The 26,538-nt window shown below is 37.6% G+C and overlaps 1 protein-coding gene across 4 annotated transcripts in view; it reads right to left on the bottom strand.

Moving 5' to 3' along the window:
* Nucleotides 1-26,538, bottom strand: part of SMC5 (structural maintenance of chromosomes 5) — a 53,794-nt gene that overhangs the window by 24,413 nt on the left and 2,843 nt on the right. For all 4 annotated transcript variants that reach the window (XM_075078355.1, XM_075078354.1, XM_075078356.1 and 1 more), the window contains 14 exons: nt 26,282-26,334; nt 23,871-24,033; nt 21,992-22,126; nt 20,729-20,869; nt 16,421-16,582; nt 11,918-11,989; nt 10,746-11,001; nt 9,425-9,579; nt 8,005-8,118; nt 6,775-6,869; nt 6,433-6,565; nt 4,251-4,424; nt 3,950-4,119; nt 342-465 (listed from right to left, as the gene is read on the bottom strand). In XM_075078355.1, coding sequence (XP_074934456.1) covers nt 342-465; nt 3,950-4,119; nt 4,251-4,424; nt 6,433-6,565; nt 6,775-6,869; nt 8,005-8,118; nt 9,425-9,579; nt 10,746-11,001; nt 11,918-11,989; nt 16,421-16,582; nt 20,729-20,869; nt 21,992-22,126; nt 23,871-24,033; nt 26,282-26,334 — 1,947 coding nt within the window. The remainder of the gene's footprint in view (nt 1-341; nt 466-3,949; nt 4,120-4,250; nt 4,425-6,432; nt 6,566-6,774; nt 6,870-8,004; nt 8,119-9,424; nt 9,580-10,745; nt 11,002-11,917; nt 11,990-16,420; nt 16,583-20,728; nt 20,870-21,991; nt 22,127-23,870; nt 24,034-26,281; nt 26,335-26,538) is intronic.

Below are 26,538 nucleotides of genomic sequence, written 5' to 3'. Positions count from 1 at the left end.
GTGGATGACAACAGAAGGAGGCTCTAATTTGAAAGTTTCATAACAGCCTTTAGTGATCTCCAGAACCTAGTTTAACAACTTCAACATTAAAATGGTTGCTTCTTTATAAACAAGTCAGCCTCAGGAATGGTCTGGAGGCTTCAAAATAAGCAATATATTTTTGACTCTGTGAAGGGTAGCTTCAAACCCTGAATTATGGGGCATTGTGAACACCAGTTTAGCTTTTTTTTTTTTTAATGATCAGTATATAAAGACAAATGAATCCTCCCACATGTAGACATGTTCATAACTCAAGTTAAAATAACTGGACTTTTCACAGTAGTGGAACACATACCACATACCTTTACGACATGCATTAATTCAGTAACAAGTCTTGCTTTTTGGACATTTAATTCTTTGATCTTTACATTTGCCTGTTGATACTCCTTCTCTAGGTCGACAGCATCTTGTTCCAGTTGTCTTAAACTATGGGATGAATCAATATTTGATTAATCCTAATTCAAAATAAATTGTAGAAAAATACAAAAATTCTTAACATTGGTGATGAACCAACAGTTAGCAAGAATAGGGATCTGTACACCTAAATATTCCAAACACATTAGAGCCATTCCCAATCTATGCACTTTAAACCTAAGAAATTCAAAAGACAAAAAATTCATTAAAGAAACTTTGATTTTGGCTATTAAGGGCATCACCCAGCAATGACACTCTTTCACTTCTGTAAATTTCAGATTAAAAAAAAACCAAACGAAACAAAACAGCGTAAGGATGACATTCTTCTGCTGCTAGTTCCTTGCAACAATACAACATAGGAGAGTTCAGGAGGTTGCTTAATTTTTACATATACTAATGAAAAAAAGATTGTGTCCTGAAGTAACTGCAGAACACCAGAATTTTTTGTTTTAAACCTCAAAACCTCATAATTATGAAGAACTTCATATGAAATAATCATGATGTTTAGTGAGCTGCAAAGCCTTTGGAGATCTTAAAAAACGGCCAAACAGGCCAAGAGGATGATCCAGGAAACTACAAATCATTCTTAGTATGATCCCCACAAAAACTGTGGAGCAAGTCCATTCAGAAAACATTTCCAGAAGCAGAATGGAGAAGGTGATCAGGAAGAATCAGCAAGCATTTACCAAGTGTACATCATACCTAATTAACCCAATTATAACAGGAGATCAAGCGGTTGCCATTTACCTCCACCTTAGCAAGGCTTCCTGTTATATTATCTGACAAAAGCTGACTTGCACACCCAAAAAGGCGGGAAACTAGCAAGTGGGGGAAGCCCAAACAATACTCTACCCTGGCTACCCCTAATTCTGTATGCACGTGCACATGGGTGAGTGAGCCTGTACAGGAATGGCAGCAGGGCTGCAGCCTTCGGAGTTTGCATGTTGGTACCAGCAGCTGGGGAGACTGAGGTCCAGCGACAGCTGCTGTGCGGACTCAGTGTCTGGACCCAGCTGCTGATGGGATCCACACTGCCCATATGTGTGCTTGGAAGTCTCACTAGGAGAGCCCCGTCCTGCTCAGAGAGAGTAGGAACATGATGCTGGTGCTTGTGTCCACTTGCTCTGTGTGTCCATCTGTGCTGTTTGGCTGGCTGTGTGTAAATATGTACATATGTGCTGTTTAGATGTGCCCTGTGTGAACATGTCTACTGGGGAGAAAGGCTCAGCCTCACTCCTGATTGGACCTAGAAGCATTAAGCTGCATCAGCCCCACCTTCCTCTCAGGATGCTGAATTCAGACCCACTCTCCTAACTTTTTCAATGTTGTCTCCCACAATACTCAAGTTGGAAGATTGCAGTCTGGATGGATATAAGACTAGATAGGAGAAAAAAAGTGGTTGGAGGGTCAGGCTTAGAGAGTCATGGTTAGTCTGGTGTATTCTGCCTGGGGGCCAGTATCAAGTGGGGTGTTACAGGATTAAGTCCTGGGACTTGGCCTGTTTAACATCCCTGCCAGTGACACGGAGTGGGAGATGAAGGGCACTCTCCTCAAGTTTTCAGATGACACAAAATGGGGGAGGAATAGGCCATAGGCCCACCATTCAAAGTGGTCTGCTGAGGCTGGGAGAAGGGGTCGACAGAAGGCTCATGAGATTCTGCAAGGACAAACGCTGAATCCTACCCCTCGGAAGAAAGTGGCTCTCGCAGTGATACAGGCTCAGGACAGACTGGCTGCAGAGCAGCTCTGCAGGGAAGGACTTGAGGCATTAGTGGACAATGAGCTGAGCATAAGCCAGAAGTGCACCCTGGCAGCGAGAGGTCCCCGCAGCATCCTTGGTTGTATGAATGGAAGCACAGGCAGGAAGAAAGTAATTTTTCCTCTCTGTTCAGCACTGCAGTCAGTTTCCCCACTGCCCCAAACATCAACAAACTGGCACAAACTTGGAAAGCAAACAAGGTGGTCAGGGGCCCTGCAAGGACAGGATAAGGGTGTTCAGCTTGTTCACACTAGACAAGAGACAGCTTCAGAGCACCTAATAGCAACCCCACACTATCCTACCCACATGGAAGCCAAGCAGTGCACAGTAGAAGGATGACAGACAGTGGACATAAATTGAAACAAGAAAGATGCAGACTGGATATCAGTAGAAACTTTCTCCCTATAAGGACAGTCACGCAGTGGAACAGGATGTCCAAAGAGGTTGTGCACTCTCCATGGAGACTTTCAAGATGCAGTGGGATACAGCCCTGAAAACTTGATCTGAATTCACTGTTGATCTTGCTTTGAAAACATGGCTGGACTACAGATTACATGAAGTTCCTTCCAACCTAAGTGATTCCGTCATTGTATATTAGCTTCAAAATTATATCCAGCTCTATTCACATACTTATATCAATCAGAAACGTGAGTATTTGGAAATAGTTATATTCATGGCAATGATTATTTAAACAATTTCTATCTCTACAGAAAGACATCCACATTATAGAAGAGAATTTGTAAGATCCTTGTCTGTAATTGTGTCAGGATCCTCACCCCCTATTCAAAATTCAAAGACTGTAATTATTTTTATAAAGGGAAGGTTTAATCAATATTTGTTTAGGTAGAGGGTCTACCTCCTGCCTTCGAACTGTGTTCTGTATTCTAGTAAAACACCATGACAATACACGCATCCCTAATAAGAAACCTGAGAGCAATACTTGGCTTTGAGCCTAAGCTTACATCCACACTGATTAAAGCTGCTTCTTTTCACAGGAACCTGGACATTTGTGACTATACAGCAGTTGATTCTGGTCCCTCTAACATCCCTGCCACCCTACTTGTCTTTTTTTTTTAATACCCACAATGCTCTCTTTTCCCTTTAATGCACACAAGCATCAGCAGCAACTTTCAGAAAAATGAAAAAATATGTGGCCTAAGAACATATAGGAGTATTTGAGGTACAAGGTCTGCTGGAACTGTGTTACAGGGGTGGAGGGAGTGAAGCCTGGGAGAACCTCATTTACACTGCTGTCTGGGACTGTGAGCTAACCATGCCAAGGTTCTCCCTTCTGACAAAGCAGTAACAAAAGAGCTAATTGCAAAGGCCCACAAAACCGGAAGATTTATTAAAGACACATACTGTGGACAATCAGGGTCCAACTCAATCCCTGACATGCTTACTTAGTACCATTTATGTATGTTATAGTATTACCTAGATATGTGCTACCAAGGCAAGAGACTACGGTAATATTTGAATAAATGAGCGCAATGATCTCTCACTGGAATCCCATTATTTTATTACAGGAAACCATCTGGAACATTGTTGCATGGTTTCTCAAATACTGTCATCATCTCCATTTCTCAACACCTTCTTTGTCTTCATTACAATTTGTATGTAATGCTCAACTACCGGTTACTTTGTAACGGTAAAGGCAACAGTGCAGTAAGAGGAAGCCAAAATACCTTTGTTATTAAAACTGTTCATGTTTCATAGATAATATGGCTTGTTTCCTACCTGTCATACTTGACACCAATTTTTGATTCCAATTGTCTCCTCCTGTTTCCTCTCTCGAAAAGCTCCTTCTTCTGTTGCCTGAGCTCATTGTCTCTGTGTTCTAGATGTTTCTGTCTCTCAAACAATGTAGTCAAACGCATATCCAATGACTTCAACATGTTATTGATGTCCTGAAATAAAAGAACACACACCACTAGCATTCTTACTACAACCATACTAACACATGCAAGTAGGCTATGCTTATTGCACAATAAAATGGGTAGCAGTTCACATCATATACAGTACAGAAATAAATTCCTACCTGTTCCTGGTTTTCCAACTGCCTTCTTTCATCTGTGTCCACTGAACTAGTAAGAAACTGTGCTGCCCTCAGGGATGTGTTAGTAGAGAAGGTTCGGTTTGTATAAGCAGACACTTTATTAATGTATTTTTCTTCTGCTGTATATATTTGCCTAAGTTTGGTTTCTTGTAAGACCTAAAAAACACATAAATATTAATCTGACAAAAGCGTTACTTAAGGCAATGCTTTTCAGAACAAGAAACAAACTGGCTAAAATCCACAGTAAAGAACCTCAGCTTACGCAAGACTGACTTGTTAACAAGCCTTTGCAAAAAGATGATGCTAAGTTTAATGAATTGTTATACTTGTCATTCAGACTGGTCAGCAAAGAACTGTTAAGATACTGCCAAACACACTATGTTACCGTAACCAATTAAATGGGTTCTTATTCTGGTATTACAAATAGACACTGGAAAAAACTGTTAATATTTTAACTCCATCATGAACAAGGATTATACTTTCTGTAGATACATAACATGCAAACGTAGCCTGTGTACCAAAGAACCAAAAGTATGTAAGAAATTAATAGATTAAACCATAAGGTGAGCTAACAACCTCAGTGAAGCAAATATATCTGTAGGAAAAAAAAAGAGGTATAAAAATACTACAGTTACTATTTTTAAATAACTTGTATCAAAAAGGATATTATAAATAACCAAATATTTACCATAACACAAGGTAGTATATTACTTCAAAAGGTTATAAAATTCCAGTAAACCAGGAGCACCAAAAAGCCTCCATAGGACAATATAAACTTGACTAAAGATTTTTCAGTTTATATACACAGTACCGGCAATATTCTGTTGATTTGGTTCCTAGACACTGACAACTGTGTTTACTTTGCTTTACAGCTCAGACTGCAGTTGACAACATTTTCATCCTAGTCCTTTCTCCACATGCTCAGCTCTAGGACATAAACAGGTTTCCTTTTAAACTAAAGCTTTCTCTTGCATGTGTGAAACAAAATGTTGCAAACAAAGCATTTCTCAACCAAAAATAATAAAAACAAAGAAAAAACGTTCCACAACTTAAATGAGAAAGTGCCATGTGCAACACTAAGAATGGGGGCATGTATGTGCTCCTAGACCAGCAACTTTTCACTTGCTGCCCACAGAGCTCGAGAAAGGAGGGTCTATCTACTTAAGGAGTAATTCTGACTGGTTTATAAAATGTAACTCAAAGACCTATTATATAAGTAATCTGCTTCATCAGATGATCAACACAAAATGGTGGAAGAATTGCAGTTTAAAGACAAAAATGCTTAGAGAAAACATTAAGGGAAAAGCTTTTTATCTATGACTCCCTCCACTTTTACTTTTCTCTTCCTCATTCTTAGAGCCTCAGAAACAGAAGACAGGAAGAAACAACAGCTACCCCAATGAAACGTGAATTATTCTCTATCTGCAGAATCTGTTCCCCAAGTTTCTTGAAAAAGAGTTGCCTTTTTTCAGAGACCCCAAGGTAGTCTTCTGAATTCAAACAAGAGTTCACTCTCCGTACAAGATAGACAACAGATGTCCAGCATAGACAGAGAAGTGAAAAACGATTTAAGTTGAAAACTGTCATGTGCATTACCCATTATAACTCAGCAATGATGATCCTGCAAGAACCCATGAAAGACTAAGGTAGGGAGATGACTCCTAGTGGGAGCTCTTACCCTGTTTCTAAGCATCTAAAAGGTTTATATACTATTTATCACACCAATTCTGACTGAAGCTATACAAATGTATTTGCTACAAACTGAATATCTTAATGTATTAAAAAAACCAGCAGCTTGTAATTGTTGCTTTAAACACAACGGTTAAGCATTGTCATATTCTATTAACTGTTTGATTAAGATTTTGCCCAGAATCTCTCAGGCACTTAAAGTAGAAGTTATTATAATAAAACAACTTCATATAACCGCCTTGGAATAGCATGCAGGTGAAAGATATATTTAACTTTCTGTGAAGTACTGCATTAGATTGACTGGCTTTTTAAAAATGTCTTGCTATATGTTTGTGTATAAATGAACTGTTTTCACTTTTAAAGGCCAAATAAAAGGCAAAAGCCATTTTATGCTTTCTCCACATTAACTTGCCAAAGAAATTCCCAAATAAAACTGTAGATCACACTTGTATTTGTGCTATTTAGGACATCTCACCGTTTCAATCATGTTTCTGGTCTTCTCTGTTCCCACAGGGACATCATGAATACGGTACTGGGAGCAAAGATAACTCATGACAGGACACGGAGCATCAAATAATTCTCGTAAATATGAGAAAAATCCATATTGGCTGAAGATGAGAAAAAAAACCAAAACCAAACATGCATCAGAATTTGGCAGGTAAGCAAGCTGAAGTTACTGAATGGTCAGAAAGAAGTCCTGCTAACCCAGAATTGAATTGGTGAAAATTTTATTTGCATAGAAAATTCCAGTGTGTAGCAACAACACCAAAACCTTGTATTTAAAAACCATTCCCCACTAATATAATCTGATACATACTGTAATTCTTCAATAGGTCTTGAAGGTAAGCTTTCAGCACAGGATTCAGCAGGTGCGCATACAGCATTCACTCTTAGTTTCTGATGATCGCGCATCTAAATATAGATTACATTAGATTATTTGGTAAAAAAAGAGCAGAAAAATTCACTATACAAAAATCAAGTATTTATTCTTGATTCACAGGATCAGAATAATTTTACACTGATAACCTCTGGAAGAGCCCACAAAAATCCACTCTGGCTCAGGTATGACTGACTTTTCTGAAAGCCAAGCTCAGTTAATGTATCTTTGTGAAAATACTATGCATTAGAGAAAACAAAAGCAATTCAAGAAATCCAGAGCCAGGTGCTTAATCCAAACAGCCAAGTTCACTGTAGTAAGGAAGCCCCCTCTTGCAGGCTGTATGGCCATTTTGCACAGATAATGGCAGACCACTGGCTACAGAGGCTCTGAAAAGCCTGATCCTAAAAGGGCAGAAGAGACTGAAGATACAAATGAGAGATCAGTTTAGCTGGTTTAAGCAGCCTTGCACTGGGTTCCACAACCCTGGAGGCAAGACAAGCCCCCAGAACCTCAGATATCACCGCTACTATTCGCGTATATCAAAATGACTAGCTTCTGTGAAGGGCAGATAGGTCTCCAAAAATTGCAAGACAGATTGTCGTTAATCACACTAACTCTGTGGACAGTAACTGGGAATCATTATGACAGTTAATGCCCTGTATTGTGGCTTTTTTCTCCTGCATCATCTGTCTGGCTCTCAAAAGGAACAATCCTTATCCCTCCAGGAAACAGCACTACTAAGAAAATATAAGCCTGATTTGCTGCTTCGACCATTGTCTTCTCACAAAAGATGCCCTTCTTGCCTCTTTAGTCAGGAGGCACTGGAAAAGCTTGGTTCTACATTTGTAGCTTCCTGCTATTGTTTACTTGTACACAGTATTTTCTCCTCAGTGATTACTGCCTTGTCAAGGAAGGTGAAAGTTATTTCTAAAATGAAACATTTTCCTAATATTCCTGCAACCCTCCAGTTGGTCTAGGCTTTAAAAAAAAAAAGTCTTACTCCAGAAGAAAACACTAATCCAGAAAACCTCTGTATATTTTCTTTCTATTAGCTGTTGTGCTGATCTTGCCAATCAAAAGTTAATATATGGACCTACTTGGTCGACTTCAAAATTTAGGACTCCAACATTAGTATTTAATCAATTTTTAAAATTAGTGCCTACTTGCCTCCACAAGAAACGATTCCATATCTTCTGGACTCTCAAAAACAAACGCCTTCATATCATTGGTTGAAATGTGATTTTCAACATATTTAGCATGCCTATTATCTTTCATATTGATCTGATAAAGAAAGGCAATGAGAAAACAATGTAATACAACTGGGCTTAACACCCCTCCTCCCATTTTAAGCGGTCAGATGATATCCAAGACTACATTTAATGAAAACAAAGACAATGTTTAAATGTCTTTAAAGACATACTTCCTGTCTTCTTGCAACCAATTCTCTTGGGAAGAAACCTACAGTAACTCACGTCACTGTGTTTAGTTTTTAGCCGTCGCTGCCTCCACCATACCACCTTCCCCTATAGTGACATACAAAGGCAAAATTACCCAGAGCTACACAATTTAATAACCCGAAGTAGCCAAAAGCTGGGTATACTTACTAGCAATTCGAAAGCTGGAATTTATAAGTACATGAGACTAGCTTACATTGCATCAAAGAAAAATACAGACATTAGTGGATGCTACAGAGGTTAATGAGGCCTTAAAGTAAAAGCAAAGGGATCCTACGCAGGCATTTGCGAAATTAACTTGATGTGGTCTTCCAGGAAGAATTAGAAGTTCTGGTAATAACAGGAAATACTTGGTACCACATACTAAACAAAAGTCATTTTGAACAGCTCTAGTGCTTGCACAAAGTGTAAGAATTGGTATACAAATATTCAACATCCAACTAATTTAAATTGTAGCAATACAATATTAAAATAAGCCTGCAATTCTGAAGAGGAAGAGGAGGAGTGCACCAGAGTTCTTCATCCTCTTCACATTACATGGAGCACATATTACAAGAGGCTGGGATAATGGTGGAGGAATGCACTAGAAAACCAATAGTCTCTTTGAAAATTTAGCCCTGCTATTCCTAGCTAGTACAGCATATGTCAGACCAAAACACAAAACAAAACCAGGGATAGATTAGGCCTTTCTGTGTCTGTAGCTGGCTGTGCAAAGCAAACCACAGAAACACCTGGGGATCACAGTGACATGCTATAACCATTGCTGAGCAGGTTGTGCTATTAGGGGAGGTATTCAGTTGTACCCACCACTGCTTTTTTAAGCTGCAAATAAAGATTACTGAAGTCTAAATTACTGGATGTACCATAGAGGAAATCTGCAACAGGCACCTTAATAAAGGACTGTTCCTTGAGGAGGGAAGGGGAAGGAACCACCCCATCTTACTCAATGTTGAATATTATTACATTGCCTACGGAATTAAAATTCCAAATAGTTCACCATGCTAATACAACCTGCATGTAACTGGCATCTCATTTCAAGATGTGTCTTCAAAATTCTTATTCTCGAGGCCTTGCAAGACATAAATAAACTGAACATTAACTGGATAGAGTGATACACAAGTAAATTTTCTTACTTCAAGCATCATCGGTTCACACACTTTTTTTTTAAACTTGTCTTTGTTCTTTCTTAGCCATATAAGAGCAGTGTGTGTGTCTCTGAATCTCCCTTTAAGATTCTCTTCCTTCATATTCATTATATTATTAAGTTGTCCAAGGCGCTCAGTTATTCCTGTAATTTAAGGCAGTTTCTTAAACAGAGTCCAGAAAAAAATACACATTATAACTAGCATTTTCCAATATTTATTGACTATGCTACTCCAGCAATACGGTTGTTAGGAGATTATAAGAATGAAGAGTTTCTCTTCCCACAGTCCAGATTCTGCTTATTCTAAAGAAATCTTAAGACCTATTACAGCTTAAAATCTAAGATAAAATGAAGACTTATCCAAAGGATAATGAAATGCGATACTGCAGTAAAACCACAGAAATTTAGTCCTAAAAATATCCCTCTTCAAAACTTGTTCCACCTTTGTATTTAAAACCAAGAATGCCCCAAGACGAAAGAGGTAGTGGGACTAGCGACGTGAAATCACTAAGTGTTATTTCATGCTTGCAGAAAACAAAATGTGTGATAACAGACTGTGTGCAAAAGCATTGTTATACAGGAGAAACACAGGTTGAATACTTTCTGTGCTTTTCAAGGTAAAATATATAGTGTCTCCTTCCCTAGGTCACTTGATCTCTCTATACCTGTTTCTTCTTGGATGTTATGACAAGTACCAGACAGACAGGTAAGTGCAAATGTACTACAGTCACTGAGGAATATATACAACAACCCCGACCTGCCGAGCCATAATTTTTACATTTTGTTTCTTAGAAAGAACTGATTGTAAATCCTAGACTATTATAAAGGAATTTACTATAATTAAGCTTAGCTCAAGTTCATCTAAAAAGGACATAAGCAGCATCAGTAGCTAATATACTGCCAAAGGGATAATTTTGAACACCACCTCTTCAAAGCACACTGCTTTCGCCTCAGGGTGTTTTTTTAATGTATCCTGCTAACAGTGCACACCTGCATTCAATAACAGAAAAAAGGAAACTGGCAACACAGTCTCCTTACCCAGAGATCAGAGGAAAACTGATTGTTTTGGAAGGATGGTTTTAAGGTCAGTTGCCACTTTTGAGTCTTCTTGTTCTTAGTATTTTGAAAGCAGTTTCTGTTACTTTTAATAAAACTGGTAACATGCAAGAGGACTGGTATACATGTAAGATACAACTATGAAGCTTGAGGTAAATGTCTCAAATTATTTCACTACAGCAGGACAACAAGTAGATTCTGTACGAACAGTCAAAGAAAAAAAAAAAAAACAAATAAACCCCCAAGTAACTTACTTCTCTTTTCCCTCTCTTGGTTCATTTTCTCTGCTCTTAGATCACTGATATCACTATCGATATTTGCCCTCTCTTCCTGTAACTTTTTCAGCTCATTATTAACAGCATCAGTTTGTGGCTGAAGATTCTCACAGACACCCATTGCATCGAGCTCATTCTTCCAGTCCTCTATCATCCTCTGAGTGTTGTGTATTTTCCTCTGTCTGTCCATTTCTTCATCTTTTTTCATTCTCAAGGCTTGCTGAATTTCTTCAATCTAAGAATTTTGAGTATTTCCAACATTAGAAGAGTTTAGTATACAAACCCTATAACAAATAATGACGATATCTGTGTAACTGATATTAAATGCTAATGTAACCACGCACTAAAACTGAAAGAGCCTGTTACAGTTCCAATAGCCCTATGACAGCTGAAGAACTGACAAGATTTTGTTAAGATTAAGGAACATTTAAGCAAAAATGCAGTCAAGCCTTTAAATCAATTTTTGAAGTTCCTTTATTTTTGCAAAAGCAGAATCTTAAAGCTGAAGTTTTTAACACATTTGAACGTTAGTCTATGACTGCATAAAACCTATAGCACAAACACAATGTGAAACATTGACTCTGCACTGTTGTGTATTTAATTTATACATTTCTTTACTGAATGCTTAGATGAAGTTCTGTAACTGTTTTACAACATATCTTTGCATTTTCTTTTTAAAAAATGCTGGACACATGCACTTAACAGAAGCAATAACCCTAGCCTCTCCCATAGAATATTTGAGGGCACGTATAATGCTGAGTACATTACTGTACTATAAAGGGTATAGCTTTTCAAGGGAAGCCTGTAATATAGAGTATATACAAAAACACTGTCTATACTTAAGTTTGTTGCATCAAGGTAACTGATTTTATGTATCATGCACTTGTCCCTTAGTAATACCTGTTTGACTAATAGGCACTTTAAAGATTCATTGTGTACTGGAGGGAGTGAAATGTGAAAGTACTCGTAGCCTCTTCAGAAAAATTTCCCTCTCAGCTAACAAAAGAACAGATAAAGAACACACCATATCTGTGTTTTACTGCAGAATTTAACAGGTAGCGTTCTGTCTGAATGCAGCATATCCTATAGCTAGTACTGAATTAATACATTAGCAAAGAAACACAAAAAAAGTCAAATATCAAGACTCTTACTTGTTTATCTTTCATCTCCAAAGCATCTTGCTTCTGTTTACATTTTTGAGAGATGTCTTTGATGTCAGTAGCCTGAATACAGTAAGAGATTTGAATTAGATAGTAACAAATTCAGTTATATCTGTAAAAAGCAGTTGCTATTTAAAGAACATTCTATATATGCACAACTAAGCATTTATTCCACATTTTATTACTGACAAAGTCATACTCGCCAGTTTCTTATTATTCTTACTTGTATTTGTAATATGTATATTTTCAGCTATTTGTGAAGAACTGAATAATAGCATATAAACTGCTCACAACCATTCAGCTATAGATCTGCAAAATCAGGCATGACAGATAGAGGAAGTCTCCTAACCTAATCTGAAATTAAAATAACTCCATCCTTGATTTCAATAAAAATATTACATTCAGCTCCTTACACTTATAAATGTTCTTGCCTGGTTTTTTCAAACCAGCGTTACCAAGGAAAGCTTTTCTTTAGAGCAAGGAAGGCATAAGTTCCTAGGCACAAGACAGCCAAAACAGAATTTGTCAACATCATCCTACTTCTGAAGTGCATTGTGCTAAAGCTATATCCCATACAACTCCTTGGCTCATGTGCAGGCACCCATGTCTCTTTTCTTTCTCTGTCCTTCTCAGGTTCCATAGAGTTCTAGAATAATATAGGTTGGAAGGGACTTCTGGGCATCACTCACTCCCATCCCTTGCTCAAAGCAGGTCTTATCAGGTCAGGTTGCCTAGGCACTTTTACAGCTGAGTCCTGAACACAGTGGAAGCATACTATGCTTTCTCTATTTACTTAATTCCTCCTTCCCTGAAACCCCAAGGCTGAAAACAATGCAAACAGAATACTGGAACACTGCAAAAGGATGGAAGACTAAGTAAATTCCAGTGCAGACCTGGCAACAAACACACACAGCACCCTTGCTGGAAGAAATGTCTTTCTACAAACCGAGTCACACTGAAAATGCTAAGATGCATCAAGAATAGAGAAAATAAAACTAAGCAGACTCCTTCGCTCCCACAACCTGGAAGATACAAAAATTTAAAGACCCTAAGTCTACACCTGTTTGCATGAAGACAAAATGGAACAATACATCTTGATCTTGCAGTTGACTGCAATGCAGTACTGATTTCATTATGTTCTCTCCAAAGACCTCAGGCCGGCACTCTAAAGAGGAAGCTCTCTCCCAGGACATGGATGCAAAATATTCACTAATCAATTCTGAAGGCTCTCAAAATCAGGACACTAGAAGGAACTGGAATTCAATTTTTTCAATTACCATTATCTTTTCAGTTATCATATATTTACATACACCTACCTTACCGAACAGATTAAACAACTGTAACTGTCTTTATGGTTTTCATGGTATGACCAAAACCACACCATTTTACACTGTCAAATATTGCTAAAAAAATTGCATTGCATAGTCCACTCTGTTCAAATGCCTTTAAGGAGCCTAAAGCAGAAACTATTCTAGGCTTCTCGCACAATTTTATCAACCTCTTTTCCTACAAAATGGGCCAATTTCTTTTTTTCGGAATCTACACATCCTACACACCCAGAGCACAAAATTTTACTAGGAATTTTTAGTCGAACCAAATGCTTAAAAGGGTTTTAACACGGGGAGAGACAAGAGAAGTAGTCATGCAGTGCCTCAATACATGAATTTTTTCACAGATTTAGTGCCACCTTTACTTTCTCTCCAGCTCCTTCCAGGCAGAATCTGTAACACCATGCCTGGCTTTCTGCCAGCAAAGTGCAAACAGACATAATGAAGAGGTGGTTTATCTATGGTCTCACATACATATCCTCAAGCCAAGAGCAAGATCTCAAGCAGCAGTCACTATTACAGTCATTCGACGATAGATAGAAGCCTAGTCCAAAGGGCCTGAAGACAAGTATGTTCCCCTACAGGTCTGTGTGTATAAACCAGAGAGGACTTAAAATGCTAAACTGCTTTCCCTTACTGACAAATCAAAGTTGGGCTTGAAAAAAAGCAACTTTGAGACCAAAAATAGGGTTATACTGTTTTTATAATAAAATAATTATTCATTAATCAACTCCTGCTCACTTACAGCATAATTATCTGTGAAATGCTCACCAAATGCTTGCATCTACAAAGATAAAATTCTAAGTTACAATAAATTCAAGCAGTTACCTATGAAAAAGTGAAGAACTAATGAAGAAGTAGGCATTTAAGCAATTTTAAGGTACGGTACTTCAAAGCCTTGAAGTTTTGCCATATGTCAAAACTATCCCCTGACAGTGCAAGCAGCCCTTAAGCTTCTTCCTACAGTTTTGGACTCTACGGGGGTTTCTTCAAGGAGGAGTGTTAATCATTCAAATTATACTTGGATATACCATTTAACATCAGAACAGAACTCAGGTTTGGAAATGTCTTATTATAATATTACACACAATATAGTATTACCTATACGTTACAATCAAAATAATGGTAAATAATCACTAGAAAGAAGTATTAGAATATCTCATTGAGTCTTCTGTAAATTATTTATTTCAAATGTAGCATCCTTCCTTCTTCCCATCTTTTTTGCTTCTGGAAGGTTGTAGAACAAAATGCACCTAATTAATTCTCTGGGTCCAAATTAAACACCACTTCAGCATACAGTTAACCTTTCAAATGTTTAGTATGCAAGCGCTTACTCCACAAGTTTAGACTGAGCAGAAAAATATGTTGACTCAAGAGTGTGAGTCAATCAGCTAGTACATTCCCCCAATTTTTCTTTCAGTTCTGTAGCAAATAGTCTATGCTGAGCACACTCAACTGCTTTGTCCTACATTTCTCATAGAGTATTGCTCATAGCAAGAGAGGATAACTTTTATATGAATATAGCCCAATACTTCTAAGATCTGTGGTAGCAACTGTTTAGTAGAATACTTTGTGTAAAAAAAAATATATAACAATTAAAATGAAAGACATGAGTAAAACCTAGCAGCATAATACCAAGCAGCAGAAGTAAAGCTGAGCACTTCACAAGCATGGAGGCCCTTACTGCGTTATGAAAATTAATTTCAAGCTTGCAGTTGTTAACTTTCCTTTAAGGAAGTATACTTTTAAACAACAACAAAACCCCACAAAACAAATAAAAACCACAACTACACCCAAAAATGCCCACTTCAATAAAATTGCAACATTTTTAAACATTTAGGGTATTCTGAATAACAGAATGGTAGGGGTTGGAAGGGACCTCTGGAGGTCATCTTGTCCAATCCCCTCAGCTTGAGCAGGCACACCCAGAGCAGGGGGCACAGCATAATAAATTATTGCAGCACTGTGGAGCACAAAATTCAAAGGACACATTTAGCAAAGGTCTTTCTTAATAACAATAATAATGTACTTCATTAAGTAGTATTGTCTGGTACCATCTACATCACAACAAAGACAGAGTGGTGTGAACAATCTGTGGGTTTTGTTGTCTGATCGTTCTGGTCTGTTTTTGAGTTTTTGGGGGGGTTGTTTGTTTGTTTAGGGGAGGATGTGTGTTTGTTTTAAAGAAAGCACACGGACAGCGTATTAGCTCACAGTGCACTAAATGCCACTGAAGTTTCAGACCCCAATTCTACGAGGTGCTTCATCACAGCAGTCCTCTACAGGTGTCACATGTGTCTCCACACCAAGTCCTTTGATCTGATTAGTTTAATCTTCAAACAGAACTCACTGCGGCAAACAAACATTCTCATGTTAGCATTTAACTTCGGTTATCCATTAAAAATTTGTGCAGCCTATGCATGCAATGACTTCTTCAGCCTGAATAGTATATGACAGTCAAAATCTTGCAGCGATTTACAGTACTTTCCTATTTGTCATACAGAAATAGTAATTTTCTATATCCTCAGAGAGAGCAACTATCCAAAAAACAGATAGTAAACTGTAAAGCATAGATAGGTTTACCATTAAATTGTCTAATGCATAAAAAGTATTCGCAACTCATGGAGGATTACTGTCCAATAAAAAAATTATAACCTACCTATGGGATTAGGTTAAATATTAGAGGAATGCTTTTAGACTAGAGAAGTTGTAATTTAGCTTAAATTAACCACCCAGACTGGCTACATTTTAAGAAGATAAACAGATCATCCACAACCCCAAACTACAGAACAGATGAAAACAGGCAACTAATTCAATATAAATATCTAACTTAGGGAAACTGTAACTTAGACCCCCAAAGATTTTGAAGGTTTTTGTGAAGAGAATTATAAAATTTGCATGCTCTTATAACGCCAAGAGAGTGGACTTTCAGAGTTGCTACTGAAGGTTTACTAAAAGATGTATTCCTTGAGTTTTACTGTTTTTAATGGAACAGAGACATGGAGAAGGCAGTAAGAACCAAGGGCATGAGTACTCCAGAAAAATTTCTTCTGAAACACATCGCTACGGTACACTAGAAAGGAAGAGGTTATTGCTTTACACTTTACAAAGCTGAACACAGAACACCTGAAATATTACATGTTAACTGAGGATTCAAAATACCTACCTTATCTCTGATTTTCATATCCAGACTCTGCAAATATTCTTCATTTTCTTGGATTTTTTTTGTCACTGGGGATTGCATTTGCTTCAGATTCTTCAGTTCTTCCTTGGCTTGGTCTCGCTTTTGTTTCGCTTCCTCATGCTGCTGACGAACACTTTCATATTCCTTGGAGGAGTTGAAAGTAAAATTAATGATTAAAGACTTCTGTCTTCTATTCCAGTATTTTATACTGCTCTGACGTTTTATTTAACTGTACATGAGTTTTAGGAGAAAAATCTCATTCAGAAGCCAGTATTAGAGTGACTACGTAAGTAATCCTCCTGTAATGAGTCACTATGACTAGGAGATGTAGGCATCATTCAGTCCCCAGTGAACAAGCACACATATTTAACAGTTCTTAAATAATATGCAATTCAAGTAGCAGAAGAAATGACCAATTTGTCTGCAATTACCTTGCCTCTAAGTCCATCTGGGATCGGTGTGGAAAAAGTAATTCTTTAGCCCCTTCTGTCCATAGTTTGAGCACTACTTAGGCAGAAGTCCTCAAGCTAAGGAGCAAATAACCACAGAAAACTTCAGGAGAAAGAAAAGGAAGGAGCTGGACAGATCATCAGAGCCAGTAACAAACAAGCCTGAAGTAAACTAAGGAGAGAGACAGAGTGGAACAGAACTTTGGAAAACAAACAAAAACTCTACCATATACCACAAATAACAGAGAAGTCACTATCTAGGGAGTTTAACTGGAGATGCATTCCTGAGAAGACAGGGCAAACAGTGTGGTGACAAAGAACCTCCACTTCAAGAAGGTGGGAATTTTGGGGAGAAAGCAGTTTAGGCTGAAGGACATTACTAGTGAATTTTTTTGTGTCATGCTCTCTGAAGGAAAAAAAAAAAGGAACAAAAAAACACCCCAAACAAACCAGCAAACAAAGAACTTGACATTCAGTGATTGTTAAGGTCTCATGAGAAAAAAGATACTCAGTGGACCAGAGGGAGGAGGAGTAGATACATATATGTGGGGATGCAGAGGAAGGGAAAGCTGTTGTATTTGGCAGGCACTAAATAAAGCCCCTGGTTTAAAGCATATACCTGGATTACCGCAGGCTTCTGAGTATTAGAACTTGCAGGCTATCTTTATTATTGTTTTATCTGTAACAGCTAACTTTGCTTTATCTGCTGCCACTTTTTCTGAGTTAGTTACTTAATTACCCTGCTTGTAAATACACACGATTAATCACAAATACATCAACTTAAGCTATTAAATCAAAATTTTTTCTTCATGCAAAAAAGAAAGGCAAAAAGTATTTGAAGAAAGCTGCTGTAATTCTATGATGTGGAGTACAATCAGTAGTCACCATTGCAAAGTTACAGAGGTAAAGCTATTATAGTTCCACTTAGCTTATAGAATAAGCTTAATATTTAGCTCTGCTCTAAATAAGGTATTATATTTCAAGGTTAAAGCAAATGCACTCATGTACAATTACACCTCATTGCTTCAGATACAAAGTACAGGCAAGTTTCCCTAGAAATTGTCATGACATGGTTTTAATACAGCAAATCCCTTTAACGCTTTAAGAAAACCTGACTTTCACTAGACCTCTGTATTTTGGTAACCTTTAAGCAAATAACCCTGATGCTTGTAATTATGCATTTAGCTAAAGATCTGCAGAACTTCCAAAGGATTTCAACCCTTGCAAGAAATATTTGCACCTAAACTATAACAAAGCTTTTCTCAATTGTGAATGAACAAGGAGGAAAAGAAGAGTTGGCACAGCTTGGTCAAACACATTTTCAGAATTACTTGTTTTCAGGACGTTTACAGGAGGAAGAACAGATATACTACATTAAAACAGTACACCTTATGGTACACTGTACTACCGTAAACTTAGAAGGGTAAGAAACCCCTTTTCTTTAAGGCCCTGCAAAAGAAGAGCTATCTACATCAAAAAAACTGTAGCTCCTTGAATCTCCTCACTGACTGTAGATAACACAATCATTTGATGGAAGTCCCATTAAGGTACACGCAGGAACATAAAACATCCCTAAATCCTTGAGTCCAAACCCTTAACATTGCACTCCTACAGTCCATTTTACAGAATTTAAAGCAAATGGTCAAAAGCCTATAAGACATATATAAAAATGGCATATAAATCTCCACCTACAGAAGCAGCTAGTACTGGCTTAAAAAACACTAGACTAGAAAAGTGTTCCTCAGGTGAAGAGCAGATGGAATCTTGAGAATACAAATGCAGTTCTACAGTGGTCAAATAGTAAAACAAGTTCCACACTAGACTTTTTTCCACTAGCATCAAAAGACAATCTAGTGTTACATTTCAGTTGACCTGTTTTCAGACCACCTGTCTTCTCCATTCTGTAACATATTGAAGTGTTTCTACATCTGCTTCCTGGCTCATGTGGAGGCTCACCTAGCTATTCTGTTTGGTTACAGAGGCAATTAGAAACAGCTAGGTATGTCTGGTTCACAAGCACAGACCTACCTTTTGGGTAGCATGGGGGAGGGGGAAGATCCATAGAAGGATGAATAACCTCCCTTGCTACTCTCAACTTTGGTGAGCCGGATTTTAAGACATCAGAAACATTTATTCTTAGAATTAAACAGTGCTGGGTCAGATGACAAAGAAATATGCCCTTGTAAGAGAAGGCATTTCTTCTTCTAGAGAAAGCTTCATGTTTTGCAATTTAGGGACTACCAATAGATCTATCAGAAGGATTTGACAAACCACAGAACAGCAACAATCTTGTACACTGAAGATCACAATGGCATGTGAAATTTTCTTGCACCCTGTAGATCAAATATCTTCTACCTAGTAGAACAATTGTGTTGATGGCCCTCGATGTCAACTGTAGATTGTTTACCAGAAGTCACCTGCCTGTGGATAATCCAGTACGCACTACTGATTCTGTACTACAAATTAGAACTTCACGCAGGTGTCAGTGAACTATGGACTTATGGACTCAGTAGCCAGAAAGTTAAATTTCTCCCGAGTGCACCCACTGAAAGTATTCAATATCATCAGCAACGTAACCTGTCTAGAAGACAGCAGTGAAAGAGTAAGGTGGGAAGAAGTCTGTCTAAATTTGCTTAAGAAAGAAACACGTAACTAACAGCAATGTTCCCAAACTTATGGAAAGATATTTAACTGACAACAGATTAGATTATTAACTTAGTTTCCCTCTGCCAGCTTCCGACTAACCTTCAGAGTTCTGTATCTGCTAGTATCTTACAGTAGACCACAATCAGTATCAGTCTACATTAACTACGCAAGACCTACATCTCTTCTAATAAAACGACTCTCTCTTCCTGTTAGCTAAGCCAGACTAATGCATGCGGAGTAGGAAAACACCTGCATCATCCATCAGCAAGTGCAGAAGTCCAATCCTAACAACACAGAGTGTATAGCCCACCTCCTTAGGACCTACCACCATCTACCTATTTCAATTGCTGCTCCTATACCCCTCTGTGCTGTTAGCACAGAGGTTTGAAGGCAGCGAAGGTACCTCCCCTGAATCCAGTTGCTTTTCAAGATACAAGGGACAAAGTTCTTTGTACACTCATGTGAGGCTTCACTATCTGCAAAGTTGCAACGAAATACCCTACAGAAGTTTTCTGTATCCTCCACAAATATTAATGTAACCTTTCATAAGTTCTGTATCTGTATTTCATTAATTCTACAGTTTGCAAACAAGACAAACAACACATTGCTTCAATATAATAAAATCCACATCATCTTACACTGTTTAGAGTAATTTAATCTGACAGACCATTCAACTTTAGCTAAACTACAATCATCAAAGGGATGTTCAGAAAGACTTATTTTGCTTTGCATAAATGGCTTGTCCTTGATTCTAGGCTCTTTTACATTTGTTAAAATTTTCCATCTCTCCAAATGCCAACATTTTTGAGATTGGCAACCTATATTCACCATGATTTACGTCATGCACACCAAAGCTCAATTAATAAATTAAAATTAGTAAAGGGGAAGGCAACCTGTGAAACAGAAACCAAAAACATGTTCTGTTAGAAATAAAAGGAGTACCGCTCTTGGCCCATATTGCTGGCTTTCCTGAATGGGAAATAACTACTTAAGTTACTTCTTAAGCAAATTCTTCAGTCCAGCTACACAGGTAAGCAAACCTCTGATCAAAGTTAGACCAAGAACAGTATTTCAAGACTTGGCCTGCTTGCACCAAGCAATTGTAACGATGTTGAAGTCACTCTGGTCAAATTTGTTTTAAAGAAACTTCTGGCATATTTCTAATATTGCAGTATTAGAAAAAATGGAAACTTACCACCCAAGGCCTTTTCCTCTCAAGCATGGCAATTAAGTCTAGATGTTGCTTGCATTCATGGAATCTGTCAACATCTTGTTTGTATCGTTCAACCCTCTGTCTCATTTTCTCCAAAGACTTAGCTTTCTCTCTGCACAAGTTCTGTAAAAAATACACATTTCCATGTTTTACAGTATCTACTTTATGAAAACACTTTTCAGAAATAGTCCACGCGTCACCCATAGCAGGAATTTAATGCCAGAGAGGGTATTTTAGTACAGGAGTAGAGGGGAAAGACCATCTAGAAAGAGCTGTCCAGCTCTTCCAAGTACATTTATCACACACTTTCTGTTGAAAACAAATCTAATTTAAACAGAAATCTTAACCTGAAGAATTTTTAAATTATTATTTTCTCAGGAAGTTGCTCCCTACAGCTCAAGCCTCCATTAATCTAGACATTTCTAAACCACCATAACTGGTTTTGATAAATATAAGTAGCAAAAACACTTGTGAAAGATCTTGTACAGATTTGTAACAGAAACATCAAGGCTGGTATGTGAATGTGGTATGTATGAGTGGAAATGCATGCACACGCACAAGAGGAAAAAGCAGAATGAAGGATTAAAAGAACGGCCTGTATAACTAACGACAGACACTTTTCCCAGAACACTGTTCCCAAGACACCCTTTCCAGCAGTCACAGCAAGGAACCCACTACTTCTGCAAAGATCACTTGGCCCGCACTCTGGTAAGATCACAGTACAAGTGACTGTCAGGAAAAGACCCTGCATCCCAAAACCAGGATGGCAAAAAGGCCGCAGCTTATTGCATACACTCTTCCTTTTTCTCTTTGTCTGTTAATATCTCAAACCAGGAAAAGCAAATAGCAGGCAACAATCTTGTCCGTAATTTATGGTACTTGAAGTCAGCAAGATTAAAGCAAGGACCACCCTGTAACAGCTGATGACTTCTAAAAGGCATAAGAGATCTGTCCAAAAAAGTTTTTGCCAGTCAAAAATCCCAGAGAAGCGATGAGTACTTGACAACAGGCATCCTTGTCCTCTGTGTCCAGGTCATTTGCACACATATGTCTTTGTGCTTACAAGCATGTGAGTGACAGAGTGAATGAATTCTGAGAGAAGATTAACATAATTTGGTAAAATCAACTTACTGTGGACTTTGTAAATAAATACCACTTTCTAATTCTGTAAGTTCTCATGTTAAATTTTATTATGCTAATTTCCCTAAAGTCACTGCTTTCTGTCTCTACGATGTGCATGTCTACCTCCAGTTCTTTTTCCTTTTCTCTGAAGTTTTTCAGTTCACAGTGAAATTGGTACATTTCTGGAGGACCAATGGATTTTTCAGTGGCTTCAAGCAACTCAACCTTACTCAGTTTTGCAAATTCTCCAACTTTGTCCTACAAAAAAAAAGTTACAAAAATACCATATTAGTTAGAACAATACAGTAATACCTGATTTGAATACCATGACTTACTTCTCATGAACATCACCTGACTTACAGTTCTATACTAGATAGCTCTAGCATAGTTAAGCATAGGATGACTGTCCCATAGAGTAGCAACCAAACCCTCCTAAACATTTTTAAGATTTCATACATGGTTTTCTTGGAGCTGTTCTGGAATGATTTAAGCTTAAACCTTAGCTGTTCTTGGCTGTTTGGCAGCTCTTGAGGACATGGGCTGGTTCATTATTTTTGAATTGGCTATCTTTCTTCTGAACAAAAGAGTTTAGTACAGACAATTAGAGGTTTTGTTCCACAGTATTCTTAATATTGGTTCTCCAGCTGCTGAGACTACACCTTCCCAGTGTAAGTGCTATGATTATCTCAAAAGTTAAGCAATGTAGAAGTTAACATTACCGCTGGCAGCCAAGTGTATCAGGAAGCACTGCTGCTATCCAAGGCAGATGAACAGCTCAAAACCAAGACTGGAGTGAAAGGTATGCTTGCCATTGCCACAGTGGCAGAAAGCAAATAAACCAAACACAGTAATACTCACAGAACTGACATTTATGTGCTAAAGAAAAAAAGCTGTGTTAAATACAAAAGTTATGTCGGCAGAGTAGGCAGAAAGTTCTACTCTAAACAAATACTGTGAATATGCAAATGAATAAAACAGGACCCCCACCCCCCACCCCGAATATTTGTTTACACAGTATTAGCTTTCTAATTTTTAATGGTTTTCAGCACACCTTCTTGAACGCACCTCTTGAATAGAAAAATAAACCCATGGTTGGCTAGGCTCTGATAGGTTTCCTTTTAGTACCATCCCTGATGATCCACAGGAACTGGGAAGGTCTTGGGAAGGAACCCACCATAACTTTTTTTAAAGTGCAATTTTGAGGCAACTTCATTATCTGCACAGAAATCCTGACATGCCTCAGCAAGGACTCAGATATGGAAACTGCTTGTAGTATTCTTTAATCTTCTCTCTCCTTTAGGAGTTATTTTCTATCAATCAGGATGATTTTACTCTTACATAATTTGATCCTGAAGTCCTATGCTATGCTCAAGAAACTGCTGACCCACAGACATTACCAAAAAGGCTCTAGGAGCAGTCTCTGTTGCAACTGTAGAGTCATTTAGTAGGACTGCTTTCTGGTTTTTGGAGAAAGAAATCCAGACAACTCTTCCCCTTCACTTACCAAGTACAGGATCCAATCCTGAAGAACCAACTGGTTATAATCAGGGAAAAGTGCATGCAGGGATTGACAGGGAAAGTCAGGGATTCAGAACTACAGGAATCATGCAGGTAGAGGTGACTAGAGACTGTGCTAGATCTCACGACTGCACAAAAATTTCCTGAGAGATTTGCTGTTTAAGAACATCCCCACAGCAGCACAGACAGGACAGAGTGATACCACTGCTAGTAGTGCTACTCCCATACCAACATGGGGAACATCAGCAGCTTTCCTTTCAGTATCAGCTGACAGCGGGTACAAAACCATCCAATTAGTGAGCCTTGAAGGTCACACCATTCCTCCTTGCTTTCACCATCACACCAGTATACCTACCTCATCTGTCTCATTCTTTGTGCTGTTCAATTAAATTGCTGAAGTGCTACAAAAGCTAAGAAGCAACAAAACCCCTCTCAAAATACAGCACTCCATTTGCATCCACTGCCTTTCAAAAGTCATTCATACCTGAGGAAGAAACTGGCACAAATTGTCCACTTGGATATTTAAGGCTGCAATCTGCTCTTCCACTGTTTTCAGGGTTGTTGGCTTTCTGTCGATAAACCATGATGATGTATTGTTCACCACATGAATCTCACGTGTGATAATGATATTGTCAGGTATCTTAGACCTTATTAATAAAAAGAAGTGTTTACACGGTTATGAAGTGTCAAAGTATGCTAGAATTACAGTATTAAAACTTTCAGATATCTAAATATTTAATATAAAATAACTGGACAGTAGCAGCAGATTAGTATTTTATGCTTCAGAAAATGTCCAGTACTTCAGTGATGAATTAATCTCACAAGGAAAACATCAAGACTATCTGCAAATCATAACTCAGAGGAAGCTATTCATATAAATGACATACTCATGCTAAATGCATGAATCATTTAAAACTTGTTACAGATTTGAACAGTTTATATAAAAGTTATTTTTTATATGACATTTCGTAAGTTTTAAAACTGGTATACAGGGGGTGCACACTAATGCTATGCCTGTAAAGTAAAAACTACATCAATAAGCTGTGTATATACATTCCATTCGGGAATAAAAATAGTACCATACAGAATGAAAAATACTAATTTGTTTTCACTTTCTGCTCTTTAAAGAACAGAAAAGATGCATCAGTTGTCCACTTAGTTCTCTAGCTCAACACATATCTTAAAAATCTTAGTCCGGTTAAGATATATCAATAACAAATGAGCAATGAGATAATCAGACTCCTGAAATTTTGGTCAGCATTTTCATTTAGAAATTGTCTAGTGCCTGTTCAGTCACCATATTGTTAAAGATGGCAGATAAGGGCTCGTAACAGTTTGGACACTGGTACCTTAGGAGACTTAAGAATAGAGGTCAAAGTAGAAGTGAGTAATTCAACAGCTTCCAGGGTTTGGAATAAGTGCTATAGGGATGCAAGCCTACTTCTTGAAGACGGTATGATTATTTCCTCACAAGTATCCACTATGTTATTGTACTATAACAGAATTCCTTCTAAAGAACTACGAAACCATGCTCCTTTCTTTTATCAAATTAGGGCCTTTTTACTACTATATCTGTTGATTTTAGATATAATCCAAGGCCAAATTCAACCAAGACAGTGCATGTTTATAGAACTGAAATTTTAAAATTCCTGTCAAAAAGCAATGTTCTGCATCATTGCTTTCTCACCCAAGATGTTGCATTTAAATATTTTCTGCCAATTAGACAAAGGACTGAATTACATTGCAACCAAGTAAAAATGCTAAGTATTCACATACTCCAAGTCTCTCTTCAGACTTTCAAGTAACATCAGTGTTTATCGATGTTGAAACAATCACACCATCTACCCGAAAGACATCTTACCTCCTAACCCATTGCATGGCCAGACTCCAAAGAATGTCTCACTTGATCACGCCCACAAGAATGAAAGTTGATAGGATTTTTTCAAAAAGCTGTTCTAGTGTATCTTTTTTCCTTAACACAAATCATCTTTTTATACAATCCAATCAGTGTGGCCAATTGTTATACAAATGAACTTAGGCTCTGAATCAGTGGAGTAGCTCTATGTTGAATTTAGTTCAGGCAAACAGATCAGGTTAAGGCTTATCAAAACCACCCATGCTATTGCAGCTTCATGTTAAGATCTCCACAAAAACCCACCCTTTTAGGAACTCTATTATGGTAGTCCCTCTTTAGCTGTTACAAAAAAACCACCCAAAAACAAAATGACAAACCACAACCTTACAGGAAGATGTAATATTGCCCTGAAACCACAAGTTACTGATGGAATTATACAGAGTAAATCCAAATGATTTTCAGTTGCTCTGTTTTGCAGAAGCTTACCTAGAAGACTGCATTAGCTGGAATTAGTCAGATCTACTTTTTTTCTCCTTCTTTTGTTTCAGTATGTGATGTTTTCAGAAAGAATGTAGAGGAGCCCATCATACCAGCAGTACCAGTGTAAGAAAGTGAAGGCAGAGCATTTGGGTTCAAAATTTTGACTTTGTCTTTTTTTTTTTTTAATTCTTCAAAAATAGCTTCCAATAACTATATCATGATAGCAGTACATAGTACCTGAATCATCTGAACCTTAAATATAATCAAAAGCTAAACACACCACATACATATACATATTATCTACGTATTCTTTGTACATCAAAACAAGGTAAAATGCTTCCAAAAGCGAAATCAGGACCAGCCGTCACTGCTTATTTCTTGTATGGTAATAATTTAAACTTAAAATTATGAAGTCTGGGTAAAAAAAAAAGAAAAACACTAAATCGCCAGCTTAAAGACAGATCTCTGTACACCAGATTTTTTTCCACAACTTTGTGAATGACTGTGTGGGGAAATAATCTAATTAAAAGTTCACAAGGAAATGCAATTTTACTACTTACAGTTCAATTTCTACTACACCTTTCAAGCACCCCTGCTTTACAAAGAGACCAACCTACAAAATCAATTATAGAAGTTATTATTGCAAAGTAACAATGTATTAAAATGTAATGTCTTACAAAAAACATGTATTTGTATAATAGAATTGCTGTAATGGGATATTTTACTGAAAACTTACAATTAAAAACTAAAATTTATTTTGACTGTGTATTAATTAAAGGAAGACACTATTATCTCCCTCATCAACTAGCAGCATTAT

This window comes from Phalacrocorax aristotelis, chromosome Z (genome assembly GCF_949628215.1).
Source record: "Phalacrocorax aristotelis chromosome Z, bGulAri2.1, whole genome shotgun sequence".
NCBI classification, from domain to species: Eukaryota; Metazoa; Chordata; class Aves; order Suliformes; family Phalacrocoracidae; genus Phalacrocorax; species Phalacrocorax aristotelis.
Note: the sequence above shows the minus strand (reverse complement) of the source record. Positions and strands in the feature narration are given on the sequence as shown.